Source organism: Schistocerca piceifrons, chromosome 5 (assembly GCF_021461385.2).
Source record: "Schistocerca piceifrons isolate TAMUIC-IGC-003096 chromosome 5, iqSchPice1.1, whole genome shotgun sequence".
NCBI classification, from domain to species: Eukaryota; Metazoa; Arthropoda; class Insecta; order Orthoptera; family Acrididae; genus Schistocerca; species Schistocerca piceifrons.
Window position 1 is genome coordinate 677,428,695 of NC_060142.1, and position 14,054 is coordinate 677,442,748.

General features: G+C 41.4%; 1 protein-coding gene across 3 annotated transcripts in view; it reads right to left on the reverse strand.

The window, feature by feature from the left end:
* LOC124798185 (voltage-dependent calcium channel subunit alpha-2/delta-3) overlaps positions 1-14,054 on the reverse strand; it is a 792,806-nt gene that overhangs the window by 172,964 nt on the left and 605,788 nt on the right. For 2 of the 3 annotated variants that reach the window (XM_047261474.1, XM_047261472.1), the window contains one exon: positions 10,700-10,726. The exons of the other annotated variant lie outside the window; for it this stretch is intronic. In XM_047261474.1, coding sequence (XP_047117430.1) covers positions 10,700-10,726 — 27 coding nt within the window. The remainder of the gene's footprint in view (positions 1-10,699; positions 10,727-14,054) is intronic. 3 annotated transcript variants of the gene reach the window in all.

The following is a 14,054-nucleotide window of genomic DNA, read 5'->3' on the forward strand; positions in this document are numbered from 1 at the left end:
AACAAGTGATTTGAATGTTTTTACTATGACAAGTTTAAGTTGTATGTCACAGTTGACCTGATAGATAATATAGTAGCCTGAAGTGAATGTTGTTCTGAGTCCATCACCAGTTAACTGGGAATGTAGGAAGCACTTTTGAGGTCATCTACTGCACACCTAACACCACTATCAGGCAGTATTTTTTGTGCCACATTTTTGCTATCAAGCAACAGCTTACTGCCTGAATTTAATTGGGTCACCAACAGTGGCACAATACATTTGTTTACTTGGTCAGTAACATTTTACTAATAGTGGTGGGAGTGCTGTATTGTAGCTAACTAATCACCATGATCAAAGAAAGTTTGACTGTCAAATTATTACTGTTACATCACATAAAACTTTTTATAGCCAAATAAAGATATAAAATTCACAATAGAAAATGCCACAACTTCGAAATCAGTACACTGTCGGCTAAAACAAAGGGACAGGTATACACTTGCACGCACACACATTCATTCGCACATATACAGACACAGGCAGACATATTGTACATATGTCTACCTGTGTCTGTATATGTGTGTGTGTCTGTGCGTGTGTGCACGCACGCGTGTATACCTGTCCCTTTTCCCCCCTAAGGTAAGTCTTTCCGCTCCCAGAATTGGAATGACTCCTTACCCTCTCCCTTAAAACCCACATCCTTTCGTCTTTCCCTCTCCTTCCCTCTTTCCTGATGAAGCAACCATGGGTAGCGAAAGCTTGAATATTTGTGTGTGTGTTTGCGTGTTTTTTTATTTTATTGTGTCTATCAACATACCAGCACTTTCTCGTTTGGTAAGTTAAAGCATCTTTGTTGGGAAAAATTCCACATGGGAAAAATATATATATATATAAAGCAAAGATGCTGTGACTTACCAAACTGGAAAGCGCTGGTAGATAGGCCCAATAAAAAACACACAAACACACACACAAATTTCAAGCTTTCGAAACCCAAGGTTGCTTCATCAGGAAAGAGGGAAGGAGAGGGAAAGACAAAAGGATGTGGGTTTTGCAGGAGAGGGTAAGGAGTCGTTCCAATCCCGGGAGCGGAAAGACTTACCTTAGGGTAAGTACCTGCTCCATATCCCATGCCACTTTCCTCGACATTGACCTCCATCTGTCCAATGGCCAGCTTCACACATCCGTCCATCAAACCCACCAACAAGCAACAGTACCTCCATTATGACAGCTGCCACCCATTCCATATCAAACGGACCCTTCCCTACGGCTTAGGTCTTCATGGCAAACAAATCTGCTCCAGTCCTGAATCCCTTAACTATTACACCAATAACCTGAAAACAGCTTTCGCATCCCGCAACTACCCTCCCAACCTGGTATAGAAGCAAATAACCAGAGCCACTTCCTCATCCACTCAAACCCAGAACCTCCCACAGAACAACCCCAAAAGTGCCCCACTTGTGACAGGACACTTTCCGGGACTAGATCAGACTCTGAATGTGGCTCTCCAGCAGGGATACGACTTCCTCAAATCCTGCCCTGAAATGAGATCCATCCTTCATGAAACCCTCCCCACTCCACCAAGAGTGTCTTTCCGTTGTCCATCTAACCTTCATAACCTCTTGGTTCATCCCTATGAAATCCCCAAACCACCTTCCCTACCCTCTGGCTCCTACCCTTGTAACCACCCCCAGTGTAAAACCTGTCCCATGCAACCTCCCACCACCACCTACTCCAGTCCTGTAACCCGGAAGGTGTACACGATCAAAGGCAGAGCCACATGTGAAAGCACCCACGTGATTTACCAACTGACATGCCTACACTGTGAAGCCTTCTATGTGGGAATGACCAGCAACAAACTGTCCATTCACATAAATGGATACAGGCAGGCAGTGTTTGTTGGTAATGAGGATCACCCTGTGGCTAAACATGCCTTGGTGCACGGTCAGCACATCTTGGCACAGTGTTACACCGTTCAGGTTATCTGGATACTTCCCACTGACACCAACCTATCAGAACTCTGGAGATGGGTACTTGCCCTTCAATACATTCTCTCTTCCCGTTACCCACCAGGCCTCAACCTCCGCTAATTTCAAGTTGCTGCCCCTCATACATCAACTGTCATTCAACGACATCTTTGCCTCTGTACTTCCGCCTCAACTGACATCTCTGCCCAACCTCTTTGCATTTACATACGTCTGCCTGTGTCTGTATGTGTGCGGATGGATATGTGTGTGTGTGTGTGTGTGTGTGTGTGTGTGTGTGTGTGTGTGTGTGTGTGTGTGTGCGTGTGCGCGCGCGCGCGCGCGCGAGTGTATACCTGTCCTTTTTTCTCCTAAGGTAAGTCTTTCCCCTTCCGGGATTGGAATGACTCCTTACCCTCTCCCTTAAAACCCACATGCTTCCCTATTTCCTGATGAAGCAACCTTGGGTTGCAAAAGCTTGAAATTTGTGTATGTGTTTGTGTGTTTTTTATTGGGTCTATCTACCAGCGCTTTCCCGTTTGGTATGACTACACACAGTTTAGAACTTGTGAGAGTTTTCTCACCAGTAAACACTAAATATGATGATAAACAGGTAGAAGAAGGTGACAGTGTTAAATTCTTAGGATTACAGCTAGATAATAAATTCGAGGAGGAGCATAATACAGAACTGCTGAAGTGCCTAAACATATCTCTATTTGCACTGCAAACGTCCTCAGGCATAGGTGATATGAGAATAAAAAAGCTAGACCACTATGCTTACTGCAATCTATATCATACGAGATTACTTTTGGGGTAACTCATCAAGTGAAGCTTAAGTTTACCAGAGTTCAAAAATGTGTAATAAGAATTATTTGTGGTGTGAACTCAAAACCATACTGCAGATGGCTACTTAGCGAACTAGGGATACTACTACTGCTTCCCAGTATATTTATCCTTAAAGAAATTTGTCATTAAAATATCTCTCTTTCCAAACCACCAGCTCAGTTCATGGAATCAATGTTCGAAACAAGAATAACCTTCACAAAGATTTAAAGTCATTTACTTTGGTCCAGAAACATTTCCGTTAATCAAGAATACACATTTTCAGTAATCTGCCAGCAACCACACAAAGTTTAATCACTGATAAAGTTCAGTTTAAGAGGAGCCTAAAGTACTTACTGGTGGCCAATTCATTCTACTCCGCTGATGAATTTTTGAGTAGAACCAGCTGATTTGTATTATGTTACTAATAATATCAAATAATGCAAAAATTAGTAGTAGTAGCAGTACTAGATTTCTGAAATGTGTTTGACATGATATCCCATGCAGACTGTTAATGAAGGTTCAACAATATGGAATAAAACTTCCTGGCAGATTAAAACTGTGTGCCCGACCGAGACTCGAACTCGGGACCTTTGCCTTTCGCGGGCAAGCGCTCTACCATCTGAGCTACCAAAGCACGACTCACGCCCGGTACTCACAGCTTTACTTCTGCCAGTATCTCGTCTCCTACCTTCCAAACTTTACAGAAGCTCTCCTGCGAACCTAGCAGAACTAGCACTCCTGAAAGAAAGGATATAGCGGAGACTTGGCTTAGCCACAGCCTGGGGGATGTTTCCAGAATGAGATTTTCACTCTGCAGCGGAGTGTGCGCTGATATGAAACTTCCTGGCAGATTAAAACTGTGTGCCCGACCGAGACTCGAACTCGGGACCTTTGCCTTTCGCGGGCAAGCGCTCTACCATCTGAGCTACCGAAGCACGACTCACGCCCGGTACTCACAGCTTTACTTCTGCCAGTATCTCGTCTCCTACCTTCCAAACTTTACAGAAGCTCTCCTGCGAACCTAGCAGAACTAGCACTCCTGAAAGAAAGGATATAGCGGAGACTTGGCTTAGCCACAGCCTGGGGGATGTTTCCAGAATGAGATTTTCACTCTGCAGCGGAGTGTGCGCTGATATGAAACTTCCTGGCAGATTAAAACTGTGTGCCCGACCGAGACTCGAACTCGGGACCTTTGCCTTTCGCGGGCAAGCGCTCTACCATCTGAGCTACCGAAGCACGACTCACGCCCGGTACTCACAGCTTTACTTCTGCCAGTATCTCGTCTCCTACCTTCCAAACTCTACAGAAGCTCTCCTGCGAACCTAGCAGAACTAGCACTCCTGAAAGAAAGGATATAGCGGAGACTTGGCTTAGCCACAGCCTGGGGGATGTTTCCAGAATGAGATTTTCACTCTGCAGCGGAGTGTGCGCTGATATGAAACTTCCTGGCAGATTAAAACTGTGTGCCCGACCGAGACTCGAACTCGGGACCTTTGCCTTTCGCGGGCAAGCGCTCTACCATCTGAGCTACCGAAGCACGACTCACGCCCGGTACTCACAGCTTTACTTCTGCCAGTATCTCGTCTCCTACCTTCCAAACTTTACAGAAGCTCTCCTGCGAACCTAGCAGAACTAGCACTCCTGAAAGAAAGGATATAGCAGAGACTTGGCTTAGCCACAGCCTGGGGGATGTTTCCAGAATGAGATTTTCACTCTGCAGCGGAGTGTGCGCTGATATGAAACTTCCTGGAAGATTAAAACTGTGTGCCCGACCGAGACTCGAACTCGGGACCTTTGCCTTTCGCGGGCAAGCGCTCTACCATCTGAGCTACCGAAGCACGACTCACGCCCGGTACTCACAGCTTTACTTCTGCCAGTATCTCGTCTCCTACCTTCCAAACTTTACAGAAGCTCTCCTGCGAACCTAGCAGAACTAGCACTCCTGAAAGAAAGGATATAGCAGAGACTTGGCTTAGCCACAGCCTGGGGGATGTTTCCAGAATGAGATTTTCACTCTGCAGCGGAGTGTGCGCTGATATGAAACTTCCTGGCAGATTAAAACTGTGTGCCCGACCGAGACTCGAACTCGGGACCTTTGCCTTTCGCGGGCAAGCGCTCTACCATCTGAGCTACCGAAGCACGACTCACGCCCGGTACTCACAGCTTTACTTCTGCCAGTATCTCGTCTCCTACCTTCCAAACTTTACAGAAGCTCTCCTGCGAACCTAGCAGAACTAGCACTCCTGAAAGAAAGGATATAGCGGAGACTTGGCTTAGCCACAGCCTGGGGGATGTTTCCAGAATGAGATTTTCACTCTGCAGCGGAGTGTGCGCTGATATGAAACTTCCTGGCAGATTAAAACTGTGTGCCCGACCGAGACTCGAACTCGGGACCTTTGCCTTTCGCGGGCAAGCGCTCTACCATCTGAGCTACCGAAGCACGACTCACGCCCGGTACTCACAGCTTTACTTCTGCCAGTATCTCGTCTCCTACCTTCCAAACTTTACAGAAGCTCTCCTGCGAACCTAGCAGAACTAGCACTCCTGAAAGAAAGGATATAGCGGAGACTTGGCTTAGCCACAGCCTGGGGGATGTTTCCAGAATGAGATTTTCACTCTGCAGCGGAGTGTGCGCTGATATGAAACTTCCTGGCAGATTAAAACTGTGTGCCCGACCGAGACTCGAACTCGGGACCTTTGCCTTTCGCGGGCAAGCGCTCTACCATCTGAGCTACCGAAGCACGACTCACGCCCGGTACTCACAGCTTTACTTCTGCCAGTATCTCGTCTCCTACCTTCCAAACTTTACAGAAGCTCTCCTGCGAACCTAGCAGAACTAGCACTCCTGAAAGAAAGGATATAGCGGAGACTTGGCTTAGCCACAGCCTGGGGGATGTTTCCAGAATGAGATTTTCACTCTGCAGCGGAGTGTGCGCTGATATGAAACTTCCTGGCAGATTAAAACTGTGTGCCCGACCGAGACTCGAACTCGGGACCTTTGCCTTTCGCGGGCAAGCGCTCTACCATCTGAGCTACCGAAGCACGACTCACGCCCGGTACTCACAGCTTTACTTCTGCCAGTATCTCGTCTCCTACCTTCCAAACTTTACAGAAGCTCTCCTGCGAACCTAGCAGAACTAGCACTCCTGAAAGAAAGGATATAGCGGAGACTTGGCTTAGCCACAGCCTGGGGGATGTTTCCAGAATGAGATTTTCACTCTGCAGCGGAGTGTGCGCTGATATGAAACTTCCTGGCAGATTAAAACTGTGTGCCCGACCGAGACTCGAACTTGGGACCTTTGCCTTTCGCGGGCAAGCGCTCTACCATCTGAGCTACCGAAGCACGACTCACGCCCGGTACTCACAGCAGGAAGTTTCATATCAGCGCACACTCCGCTGCAGAGTGAAAATCTCATTCTGGAAACATCCCCCAGGCTGTGGCTAAGCCAAGTCTCCGCTATATCCTTTCTTTCAGGAGTGCTAGTTCTGCTAGGTTCGCAGGAGAGCTTCTGTAAAGTTTGGAAGGTAGGAGACGAGATACTGGCAGAAGTAAAGCTGTGAGTACCGGGCGTGAGTCGTGCTTCGGTAGCTCAGATGGTAGAGCGCTTGCCCGCGAAAGGCAAAGGTCCCGAGTTCGAGTCTCGGTCGGGCACACAGTTTTAATCTGCCAGGAAGTTTCATATCAGCGCACACTCCGCTGCAGAGTGAAAATCTCATTCTGGAAACATCCCCCAGGCTGTGGCTAAGCCAAGTCTCCGCTATATCCTTTCTTTCAGGAGTGCTAGTTCTGCTAGGTTCGCAGGAGAGCTTCTGTAAAGTTTGGAAGGTAGGAGACGAGATACTGGCAGAAGTAAAGCTGTGAGTACCAGGCGTGAGTCGTGCTTCGGTAGCTCAGATGGTAGAGCGCTTGCCTGCGAAAGGCAAAGGTCCCGAGTTCGAGTCTCGGTCGGGCACACAGTTTTAATCTGCCAGGAAGTTTCATATCAGCGCACACTCCGCTGCAGAGTGAAAATCTCATTCTGGAAACATCCCCCAGGCTGTGGCTAAGCCAAGTCTCCGCTATATCCTTTCTTTCAGGAGTGCTAGTTCTGCTAGGTTCGCAGGAGAGCTTCTGTAAAGTTTGGAAGGTAGGAGACGAGATACTGGCAGAAGTAAAGCTGTGAGTACCGGGCGTGAGTCGTGCTTCGGTAGCTCAGATGGTAGAGCGCTTGCCCGCGAAAGGCAAAGGTCCCGAGTTCGAGTCTCGGTCGGGCACACAGTTTTAATCTGCCAGGAAGTTTCATATCAGCGCACACTCCGCTGCAGAGTGAAAATCTCATTCAATATGGAATAAGTTTCCGGATATGAGTGGCTCGAAGACTTTTAAATAATAGACCCCAGTATGTTGTCCTCAACAGTGAGCATTTATCAGAGACATGGGCATCTTCACGAATGCCCCAGGGAAGTGTGATTTTCTATATACATAAATGATCTGGTGGGCAGTATGGGCAGCAATGTCTAGTTGTTGATTATGCTGTATGGGAAGGTGTTAAGGGTGAGTGATTGTAGGATGATACAGCATTACTTGGACAAAATATCTAGTTGATGTGGCGAATGGCAGCAGACCCTAAAGTAAGTTAATGTGGATTAGTAGGAAAAACAAACCCTTAATGTTCAGATGCAACATTAGTAGTTTCCTGCTTCACACAGTCATGTCATTTGAATATCTGATTGTAACACTGCAAAGAGAAATGAAATGTAACAAGCTTGTGAGGATTGAGAAGTGCTGTTCATCTCTGAAAGAGACTGCATATAGGATGCTAGTGCAACCTATTTTTGACTACTGCTCGAGTGTTTGGGATCCGCACCAGGTCACATTAAAGGAAGACAGTGAAGCAATTCAGGGGCAGGCTGTTAGATATGCTTCCAGCAGATTCAAACGACAGGCAAGCATCACAAAGATGCTTTGGGAATGCAAATGGGACTCCCTGGAAGGAAGGTGACATTCTTTTCGAGGAACATTATTGAAAAAAATTAGAGAAGCTGAATTTGAAGCCAACTGCAGAAAAATGCTACTGTCAGTAGTGTACATTTCGCATGAGAAGCATGAAGATAAGATACGAGAAATTAGGGTTTATACGGAGGCATGTAGACAGTCATTTTCCCCTCGCTCTATCCATGAGTGGAACAGGAAAGGAAACAGCTAGTAGTGGTACAAGGTGCCCTCCACTATGCACCATACATATATAATGTAGATGAATGTGACTTCTGTACAAATTCAGTACAGTAATGCAATCATTGTAAATAAGTGTTGTAAAATGGTATTTCTATTTGACGATGCGTAGCTACATGGAGCCTAAGAATTATCACACATACCTCAGTGTATTGAACATTAAATGTTTTGTGATATGTTATTTACTAACTTTTAAATGAAAACTTGTTTAACATTTTTTGACGTATTCTACATCCATGAGGAACATTTCACCTGGGATGATCCTCTTAAGCAGTCATCCTCAGTTATTTTTTATCAGAAGTAGAAAAATTCATCAGTTACTTTTGGTATCTCATTTCATAATTTAATCCCTTCTGCATCACATGATTTAATTTGACTGCATTCAATTACCCTTAGTTTCAATTTTGTTCATTTTCACCTTGTAATCTCTTTTAAAGAGACTATCCATTCTGTCCAAATTATCTTCCAGCTTCTTTGCGGTATCTCACAAGATTACTATGTTGCTGACATACCATACAATTTTTATTTCTTCTTCCTGAACTTAAACTCCCTATCCAAATTTCTCCTTGGTTTCCCATACTGCTTGCTCACTATATAGTTTGAATAAATTTGTGGATAGGCTACAAACCCTGCCTCACTTCCTACTTTGCTACTGCTTTGACTGTTGAGATTGCCGTGTGATTTCTGTACAAGTTGTAGGTAACCTTCCACTTAAGGTATTTTGTCCTTGTTGCCCTCAGAATTTTGAAAAGTGTATCCCTGACAACATTTTCAAAAGTTTTCTCTAAATCTACAAATGCTATAAATGTAGATTTATCTTTCTTCAACCTATCTTCTAAGGCAAGTGATAGTATTGCCTTGAATGTTCCTACATTTCTCTAAAACCCAAACTGATCTCCTAAGTCATTCTGTCCTCTATTAATAAGTATATTTACTGATACAAGAAACTATTTACTGCTCTTGTGAAGCTGATGCATATCCCAGTAGCAGTGTAGATACTGGTTGGCCAAGGAGATTGCAACAGAGGAATGAAATGATCTGCGCCCCATCACACAAGAAGTTTAGCACAGTATCCTGTGACAGGGGGTAATGGAGAAGAGCTCCTTCTCCTTTCCTATTTAAGTGCAGTCTCCTAACAGAAGATTGGTGATGTTCTATCTATATTTTCAGGTGATGTATTCAATTTGACAACACCTGGGGTGGCAAAACCCCTTATGGAGATTCTGCAACTGTGAATAGGTACATGTTTTCGTTCTATCTGTCCTTGGTCATGATTTATATTTAACTGTACTTCTAGATTTGAAAAATGTACACAAAATACATTGATTTCTTCCATCTGGTGGTATATATGCTTTCATGATATTTGCCAGCATGATAAAATATACCATCATTGTTTACATGATCTACCAGTGAGATATTTACCGGTATGTGTGATTATATATCCAAATTTCAAAATTCCAAATGCTTTCAGTCAGTTCACAGATGAGGTTTTAACTGTCAAAGATTGAATTACATACAACAGTACCCATAACACATAGCATGGATGGTAAAGATCATGACTGCTTTTCCTAGAAAAGATCCCTGGGCATGTTCAGGGTGCTCAAATAGTATGAGATAAACATGATATATCCTTCCTGTTGGGAATGTTGTACGTTTGTGAAATAAGAATCATGGAGATCCCATGTTCAGCTATGGTAGAGCCTCAAATACCTTAGCAAGCCTTCTTTAACTGATGGTTGTTGTCTACAAGTGAGTGTCCTGCATCAACAACCCTACATCCCATCAGCTATGTACCCTGAGGTTGAGAGGTGAGTAGTACCCCCTGTTACTTCTAGAATCCTGTTCTCTGCTCTCATTTTTACCCAGTCCTCTGCCAGAAGTCTCAAACTAGAACAATTTACTTCAAATGTAGACAAATGGTACAAAGTTTCAGAAAACTTTACATTGGACTCCTTGATCACCAACTACCAATTCCATATCAGAGTCTTGTACCTCTAATAATTAGATACTACACAAGTTTACTAAAGTCAGTCAATCAGAACAGTAAAAATTTATGAATGGGGTGACTATTCATATTGCTCGAGTTTAATAAAACTCATTATAAGACACGTACAAACCAAAGCAGTTGACAATTATAATTTACGTCTATTTGTTTTGGGGTCTAGTTATTAAAACATATTTTTTTTAAAATTATGCATATTCTTTTATTAATCAAGTCCAAGATTATATTATGAAAACCCACAGCGAATGTAAGATAAAGAAAAGAAGAAAAAAAAAAAACAGGCCTTATGGAGAGTACAGCAACTCTTACCTCACACTAGCAACAATAAATGCACTTCTCTTCCAATAGTTTAACTGTACACATAAAGTACAAGAATGCTTAATTACAATACACACCATTTGTAAAATGTAAGGAACAGGAAGCAGTTAGTCACAAAGAGGTTCTGAAGGAACTTTAATAAGTTAGCAGCAGGTGCATCACAAATTATTTTTGCATCAAGATTACACGTTAATGCTACAATAAAAGCTGAAATAGGACAATAAAATGCTATGGAATATAGCATTAGTATATACTGCAACACTATCAGCAAATATTAGTGAGATATAAATTACTGTAGCTGAACCAATGCTTAAAGCAAAACTGTGGCAGCCAACAGGGCAGCAAGTACCACCAAAATACATTTGAAGCACTGCAACAAAATGGAAATAAATTCACAGAAGTTACCTTCTCTGGTAATGTCCATGTTTTTTCCTGCAAACAAATTTATCATAAGTGTTAAAATACAAAAGAGTAGGAAAATTCCCCCTTGTTCAAAACAAACAAATAATAGAGCATTAGTGCCAACAACACAAACAGAGAAAAGAAAATTACTGCTTTAGTTCATAAATAGCAGTTGTACTTGACAAACCTGTGAAGGTATGCAATAATTGACAATTTAGTTAATGTATGAACTACATTCATTCATTTGCTCCTGCTGTTCTGTAGAGCCAAGAATGAATGAGGACCTTCCTGGATGTGGAGCAAGTCAAACTGTAGATTACAAGAAGGAAGCAGCTGTCAAAACTAGGTAACTTATGCCATTTAATTTACATTTTTCATATTTGGGGTGTCATAAAGCAGCTTATTGAAGAATAAATTTCTTCAAAACAGTACTATTTAATGTAAACTGCAACAATATGCTTCCTCCAAATCATGATTATTAATGTTTTGGTACCTTGAAGACATTTGAAAGATACATTGAACTATAAGAGAAGAAACAACTGTGGCTTATACTGTTAAGTTCTGAAATAACCTAGAAAAATAAATAAATAAATAAAAGCAGTGCAAAAAGTACACTGTTTGTAATACTTTTCTGTCAGAACATCTTCACTTGAATGATAATGTCATCTCAGCATAACAGAAAAATGACAGTGTAAATAGCAAAATAGCATAACATATTGATTATATAGAACTGATTGATTACTGATGTTGTACATTCTTGGCAAGGGGACTCATACAACAGTCTTTAAGGGGCAGGGGGACGGGGTATGGGGTATTTTTAATACTTTGGTAGATGAATGGCAACTTGTAAGTAGCCATAAACAAAGGTCCAGTTCTGAACCTGTTAGAAACCTGCATAATACCAAATTTTAAATCATTTTCTTGAAAGTAGAACACCTGAAAGCTGGGAAAATGGGGGATGGGGGAGCTGCAGCCCCCTCCCCCTTGCAACTGGGTATGGGTGCCCTTGATTCTTGATATGATTTTTCTTGTAGTCTGTAGTCAATTGATTAATTACTAACAAATATGCATAATGTAAGCTGCAACAAAAGTTATGGAGAGCTGGGGAAGAGATGAAAAATTGTTGAACTTCTGCTGAACTGTTATTAGCAAAATAATGGTAGTGTAGTACAAAAACTCTGACTTGACACAATGTTATTTGTAAATATATTTCTGTTAGCACAGTGAAAATTAAAAACATTCTACTTAGGACAATGGCTATGTGATGTATATAAAAGATGCAGGAATCACACAGTAGTTACAGATAAGAATTCTCACAAGTAATACCAAACACCACAGCTTTCATGATAAATACAAATGTAGTATAAAATAACACACAGAGTGTAATAAAGAAATTTTAAGGTAACCTTTATGATCCCATTTCGGTTTGCAAACAAATAACTGACATACACTATCTTTGTTATGAATATTGTGAAAATAACAATCTGAAGCTCTATTAAGTTTACAAAACACTTTTTTTCAAAACACACCAAAATTCCATTCATTACGTAATTATCAAAAACATAAGAGATATTTGTCAATGACCAAATGATACAATGAGGTGAAATTCATTGTATGAAATAGTATTATACATCCAGTTAATATGTTCATAATCTCTGAACTAAAATGCCACAGATCTGACTTTTATATATTTATACAGTGTCAATTGTCTCTATTTTTAAAACAGACATTCCAAACTCAAATACATGAAGCAAATGTACATTTTCATAAAAAAATTACACCAAAAGCCAAACCAAGTTTCCTCCATGCATGCCCATCCATAACAGCCTGTATCCAAATTATTTAAATATTTAGGATTTCTTGAGAGTTTAAATATAAAGATATACATATGTAGACTGAAATTAAAACATTTCCTGCAGTGATATGTGATACCTGTAGATGTAATTTCACCAATATATTTTTATGCTTTAGATGTAGAATGTGTTTTTGGCAAACAGACTGCCTCCAGTTGGTGGCTGAAAATATTTTATAATTAAGCATCAAGTCAGTCAGATTCTGTGGCCTTTTAATTGGACTGGTATAATGAATAATGCACTTTTGTAACAACAGGAAAATAGAAGACGTGCAGTGTAGTTGTGTGTGTAGTGTACTTTACCTTGGTAATAGTACCATCAGCATTGCTATTGGGCTAGGAACATGCAAACAGTTAGTGCAATGTATATCTAACATCATATCAACAGCATACATTTTAAATTGTGCCTTGTGAACAATGCCTACAAATTAACTATCAAATACAAATTAAACAGCACTAAAATGATAATATCAAACATAAATCTCTAGAAAACTGTTCATTTTCTGATCAGACCTCAAGCTAATCAGTTGAAAACTGTATTTGTAAATGAATGCAAAGGAAAAGTGGATCAGGACTCTACACTGCCTGACATAGAAATTACGTACACATAAAGTGACCAGAGAAACATGTAACTTGTATCACATATGATTGGCAGTGACAAAAATTAATGGAAGTTTCATATCAACAGTGTTACACTATTAAGACAAAATCACTATTCTGTGAAATTAAACTCCACCATAAGTATATATGCAAAATTTGAGATAATTAGCATGTTTCTGTTATCTTTGTTGATAATGTGCCAGATGTACTGGAGGAAGAATATGGTTTTGGCTTGCATAAATTTAATTAATTTATTTTCCTGATGCAACAGGAACTGTTCAATACAGATGCACACAAAATCATTGTTGTTTCTCGGTTGGTCCCTACACCATCTTGACAGTGAATTTTCCAGTTCAACACATCAAACAAATTAATTAAGTGAATTCTTGCACAATTTCAAAGAAGCTATTAGCCAACAGCAGCAGGAACTGGGTGTACAATGTTTGCCCCCATGCCCACAAGCGGCAGTTCCTATGTCTCAACCACAAGACATATACACAACCAGTGAACTCCCCAACAGTTAGTTTTTCACAAGCCATCCAGTCACTGTCAAATGACTCTTAAAAGGTTGCATTGAGTGGAGATGGCTCTTCTGTGTTCACTTACTTTCAATGCCCATGTTTCCAATGGTCCTTGTTAAGTAGTGTTCTATATACTCAGCCACCTTAGCTACATGAGTGTTATGGTAGTTCTGTGGCAACAGATCTTCCAAAATGTTACTTGGGTTATTTGGCAAAGATAGCTCTAGGCAGTAGTAACTATTAAAATTAACTTCATCAACTTTCTTGGATAATGGCACTAGAGCCCTGGCGAGCATAAAAAATGATAAAAATATTGTCTGGACATATGTATGTGATACCAGTTTAATCCATTTCACAAAAAAGGGGAGAAATAAAACATAAGCAA